This window comes from Nannospalax galili, unplaced genomic scaffold (genome assembly GCF_000622305.1).
Source record: "Nannospalax galili isolate Female #2095 unplaced genomic scaffold, S.galili_v1.0 scaffold841, whole genome shotgun sequence".
Lineage (NCBI taxonomy): Eukaryota > Metazoa > Chordata > Mammalia > Rodentia > Spalacidae > Nannospalax > Nannospalax galili.
Window position 1 is genome coordinate 2,061,203 of NW_008345000.1, and position 6,000 is coordinate 2,067,202.

Genomic DNA, 6,000 nt, shown 5'->3' on the forward strand with positions numbered 1-6,000 from the left:
CCAGAGGTTGATGTTCCGTGTCTTCCTCAATCGCTCTCCACCTTATATTGAGGTAGGGTCTCTCACTTGAAGCCAGAACTCACCAGTTCAGCAGTCTGGCTAGCCAGCTTGCTCCAGGGATCTCTGTCTGCTTGTCCTGGTCATTGGCTGTCATACCTGCCCAGCATATGTGGGTTCTGGGGATCTGAATTCCAGTCCTCACATAAGTGCTTTACCCACGGAATGATAGTGATCTACTCAGCTCCTCTACATATAATCTTTACATACATTACAAAAGTTGAGCCAGTTATAGTCCTGTCAGTATAATCCAAAATGGTGACAACATAAGCATTTTAAAAAATAGATGTCTAGAGTCAGGTGTGATGACACACACCTTTAATACAGTACTCAGGAGGGAGAAGCAGGTGAATCTCTGTGAGATCGAGGCCAACATGGTCTACATGGTGAATTCTAGGCCAGCTGTGACTCAAGGAGACCCTGTCTCAAAAAGACCAATAAGTTCTCTGGGGAAATGGCTCAGTTGGTAAAGTGCTTGCCACCCAAGCATGAGGACCCAAGTTCAAACCTCCAGAACCCCATGTGGAAAAAAAGTTGACGTGGTTGGCACTTGTAACCCCAGCTCTAGGGAGATGAAGACAGGCAGATCCCTGGGGCCTGAGGACCAGCCAGCCCATCCTATTTGGCAAGTTCCATGTCAGGAGAGTCCCTATCTCAAAACAGAGGGTGGGTGGTTCCCAGGAATGACACCTGAGGCTGTCCTCTGTCCTCTACACACGTGTACATACATGCACACGCACAAAAAGGAGTATGCACACACATATAAAGTAGGTGTCTAGAATTTCACTAAGACATGAACTAAAGTTTTCTCACAAAAAGTAGAATAAATGTATCTTAGTGCACTGTCACGAACAACTCAGAAAGTTGTGGACAGCAGGAGTAGCCCTTGGGACTAGAAGTGGGCAGATTCCACCCCAGGTTTCAAGACCAACAAAAGTCTAGCCAATTATAAGGTATACTCAAGCAGTATCCTAGAGCAAGCTTGCTTATGCACAGTTACTGCAGCAAATATGGGCCCGAGGAGGCTGCAAACTTTCCTAGATAGTCACCAAACTAACACCCTTTGAGAAAAGTATGAACTAGCAGGTTACAGCCTAGCTTACGTAGAATGTCTTGATTTTGCCAAGATACTGGCATAGTGTCACATAATTTGCAAACAAGATCCTAATTGTAAGTTCATTGATTCTTAGCTAACTTGAGTGTTGTTATAAAGTGGTACACAGGGTCTAAAGAGACAAGAGACAGGTGCATTTTCCCAGAAAACCAGTGGCAGTAGAGAAAAAACTGATGCATTTGGATATTTTTGAAGGATGATAAGGTATACTTACTGGAGAGTTAGACACGGGGCATGAGACAGCAAGTGAGAGGTCACATTGACTCCCAGGCTTTGACTTGAGGAGTTGGCTAAAGGCTGGCCATTTCAGGTGCCCTGGGTCTCCTCAGTACCACCAGTGGCTGAGTGGCACACCAAAGACCAAAGCGGTTGAGGTGGGCAGCACAGAGTAAGAAGGATGAACGATTTTAAAGTATCTCACAAGACCTGAGGTATAAAATGTAGTGGATATCCAGGTGGAGTCCTGCATTCTGCTTAAAGTGGCACACAGGATCGATCTCAACATTGAAAAGGGTGACCTGAGCGCCAGGAAAATGAGTCCCACAATAGGGCGCCTTTGAAAAGTGTAGAATGCCCAACTCAGAATTAAAAATCTGATCATGCATCACGCTGTTTGGACTAAAACCGGGTGCTATGTCTGTGTGCTTGTCACAGGCACCTTTAGAACTTGACTTGAGATGTTGACAGCCCAAAGACACGATGAACAGTTGAAAGGATTGGATGTGGTTAAGTCAAAGAGCACTGTAGTCTAAAGGATTGCTAGGTAGAAGAGAAGTTAGAATTCAGGTAGATTCAGACAGGCCCAGAGGTAAAGTGAAAACCCAGAGGTAGAAGTGATGGTAGTGATTTCAGCCTGTCTTCCAACGTTCAGGACTTCCAGCAACAGAATGAGTTGCCTAGTGTTCCCTGTTAGGAGACATTTTGCAGATGTGGGTGTGTATGTGTTGGCAGAGGGCGGAGAGGTTTCCTATCTAGGGCAAGACAACAGCTAGAGGGTCTTTGAAGATTGCTCCCTGAGCCAAGAGTCTAGAATCTGTTTCCAACAGATCTTTTCTCAAGGGACAAAAGAATCTAGGATGTCCCTACATCACATCTTGGTGTGGGGGGGGGTGTGTTCATTTCTTTGGAAGTCATATTTTGATGGGGGATGGGGGTGGGGTGGGCAGCAAGTTCTCATATAGCCCAGGCTGGCTTTGAGCTTGCTGTGCAGCTGGGACTGGCCTTAAACTCCTGAGCCTCCTTCATGGGCACCATGTCTGACTTCCTATACCATATCTTTAAAAGTGTTGGTAGTATGAGGATTCTTAAAAGTCTTAACCACATTCTTCAGAATTCCAATTCACCCGTCACTTCTCCCCACCATCCTTGTACAGTTACATGTTCTAGATCCCTTTCTTGTCAAAGACAGACATGAAAGACCTTGACAATCCAGTTGTCACATGAGAATGCCTCTTTCAGCCACCAGCTTTTGCCCAGCATTTACATTTAGAAGCCTATGTGATGTGATATCCAGGTGACTTTTGTGATCCTCTTTATTAGCACAAGAATACCTGTATTTTTTAGCAGGAAACCATAATTCTGTGTTCAACTATCTATTTGGACAGATAAGGTCATTATTAAACTTGAAACAAATATTCAGACAAGTCATCGCATTCTCTCCTGTTATTCTTCTTGGTTCTGTCTGCCATGTAGCCTGGATTGGGGTCTTAAGTCATTCTAGAATTATTGGAATCAGTCGTTCAACATATCACTTTTTCTAAAATCTAAACAAAAAAGCCTTCCTTTTTGTAAGGCAGAATCTGGTGTACCTTACTTTCTTGCAGTTCTTAAATGCACAGTTTGCTTTTCTAGGGACCTAATAGAAAAGGTTTTGTTTTATATTGGTTTTTAGTTGTAGGTGAGAAGAGCAGGCTGGGTGTGGTGACTCACACCTGAAATCCCAGCACTCAGGAGGCTGGCACAGGAGGCTTATGGGCTTGAGACCTGCTTGGGCTGCATGGTAACACCTTGTCAAGGGAGGAGAGAAAGAAAAAGAAGGAAAGATCTGTATTCAGGGATGGGGGATAAAGAAGAAAATCTGCAGAGATTGCATGGTTCAAGACAAAGGTTATGGAGCCTGCCATGTTATTTTCTGCAGGATGCTAGTATGTCACTAGATGTGGAAGAAAGTGGGTCATTTTCATCATTTTGGGACTACCTCATCCCACTGTGTTCAGGTGTGGGCAAGAAGACGGGGGAGCACTATTAAAAATCTTCCCTCGTTGACATTTCTCCCTCCTGAACAAGGAAGAGGGGTGATAGGAGCTTATTAAAAGATTCCTCACCTCTTTACCATTGGCTGGAGGCCCGCTGTACATTGTCTATAAAGACGATGGGGGAAGGGGGACCATGTGCAAGAACCATGTGGTGGAGGAGTTCTTCGTTAGCTGAGGGAATACCATAGCTATGTTCTCAGAATGCCTCTTTGCTATTAAGTACCCAGCTTCTCCCATGTTTAGCACCTCCGGCAAGCCATTCTGTAGATGTTAGTCATCAGCCCTTCCTGTGAGGTCCATCTTCCTCTCAGAAGGACATACTCTTCATCCATCATCCCTGGGTCTGTAGTAATGCCTCCTCTATAGTCCTGGTTGGTCCCAAGAGAATCCCAACAGGGCCTGTGGTCATCCCTGAGCAGCACATGGCAGATCCCACCTTACCTACACTGGGAAGCCTGTCACTTGTGCATATACAAGTTGCCCCTTGGTGTTCAGTGTCTCTGAAAACATTTGAGTGGAACTGGAAGCTGTTTCTTCAGCATGCGGATTGTTTCTAAGGCAATCTAGTCCTTTATCTTTTTCTCTAACAGCAAGTCAAATCCTGTTCCATCACATCTCAGAACTACTGAGTTGGCTAACAAATGCTGTTAGTATCCTCGTGTCCCTCATTTGGAACAGTTCACAAGGAACTTCCTCTCTTAATTACCTTCCTCACTCAAGGATCTTAGCCAAGTAAATATATATCTGAATGCACTTCCTCCATAATCACAATTAACCTAAATTCCCCTGTGCCAACAGAACAGTTTAGCCTCTGCTGTTGGCTTTCTTGTCCTTTCTCCTGGTGTCTGTTCAGATTGTGGAACTTGGACCTTCTTGTTTTCTATAATAAGTCTGTTGTCCTAGTGACTGTTCTGAAATCCCTGGTCATCACTCCAAGGGTGCACTCTCCAGGGGAAGCAAAATACCGTGGATCAAAGAGCACTGGGGAGTGGTCTTTCTGCCCAGGGCAGGGGAAAAACGGCTAGAGGAGGTGGCCTCCAAGCTGGCCCAGAGCTGTGGGCCCGCAGGTGTGCAGCGGGAGAGGGTCAGGAGCTCACACAGAGTGCCTGGGGTGCCAAGTGCCCCTCAACACAGTACTGGCTGGGAAAATCATCGCTTTTAATTATGCCACCAGTTGACCAGTTGAAATGATACATTGTTCCCTGTATGGGGAAGTAAGTAGTTTTCATTTGGAGACTGGAATTTTATTTTCTTTACTTCCTTCTTTTTTTAAGCAAGCTTTACTTTGCGTTATCATGTCTGCTTATCTAAATGGCTCAGAAATAATCTAACTTCCCACATCCTATTAATTTTACTGTTTCTTGAGAAAGGTCTGATAATGAGCCAGATATGCTAAACAAAGGCATGAATTCATTCTTAAAGCATACTTGATAGTGAAAATTCCCCACTATTTGAAAGAAGTCTGCATTTATCTAAGAGAGACCAGATGGAGAGAAAGCGAATTAAGTTAATGGAATAATGTACAGCTTGAGTAATAACTTTGGAATGATACATTATATCATTTGGCCATATCTTTGGGTTATACAAGAGATAGAGATAGAGGAAGTTAACAAGTTGACTAAAGTCACATGGTCACACTCCTAGGATCACTGCAGATCTTTCCCCTCACCCCGGCCCCCATCTGAAAACCACTTTCTCACCCGGATGTAATCCTGAAAGCATGCATGCCATAGACTACAAGGCTTTGTTTCGTAATGTGATCTTAAAACCAGGTCACCCCAAACGTTCCCTAAATGTTACTTGGGCTTTGAATTACGTCAAGGACTGGGACTGGTACAGTTACTTGGACTCCAGTGAGCAGGTCTTTCTTTGGTAGGACATCTTTATTGGGGATTTTAAAACTAAGCAACTTAATAGGCTTCACAGTTGGGATGCTAACAAATAATGTTAACCATAAATAGACTTTGCCTTCCAAAATACAAGGTCACAATGTGTGCTTTCTAGGTATTATGGGTGAATTTCTTTTCTTTGCTGTAGAATACTGCTGACTTCGGTGACATTGCTGTCTATATACTCAATAAACCTACTGTTGATCTGTTCCAAGGAAACAGGTAAGCTGAGATGTCTAATTTTGTTAAAGGCGGGATGAATTGATTTTTATGGGGATAGTATGAACAAGTGTTTGTTAAAAAGAAAGATTACTGCTGGGCGAGGTGGCACACGCCTTTAATCCCAGCACTCAGGAGGTAGAGGCAGGCAGATCTCTGTGAGTTCAAGGCCAGCCTGATCTACATAGTGAATTCCAGGCCAGCTGGGGCTACCAGGAAACCCTGTCTTGAAACAAAAAGACCGAGGTCTGGAGAGATGCTCAGCAGTTAAGAACATTTACTGTTCTTGCAGAAGACCCGGGTTTGAATCCCAGCACCCACATGGCAACTCACAACGGTCCGTAGCTCCAGTTCCAGGGGATCCAACAGTCTCTTCTGTCCTCCATGGGCATTGCACGACATGGGTGCACTTACCTATATGCAGGCAATACATGTACACATTAAAAAAAAACAAAAAAAAACAAAA

General features: G+C 44.2%; 1 protein-coding gene across 4 annotated transcripts in view; it reads left to right on the top strand.

Moving 5' to 3' along the window:
* The window catches only part of Slc38a1 (solute carrier family 38 member 1), an 85,323-nt gene that overhangs the window by 58,538 nt on the left and 20,785 nt on the right, over positions 1–6,000 (top strand). For all 4 annotated transcript variants that reach the window (XM_008841312.3, XM_008841308.3, XM_008841309.2 and 1 more), the window contains exon 5: positions 5,464–5,537. In XM_008841312.3, the coding sequence (XP_008839534.1) occupies positions 5,464–5,537 (74 nt within the window). The remainder of the gene's footprint in view (positions 1–5,463; positions 5,538–6,000) is intronic.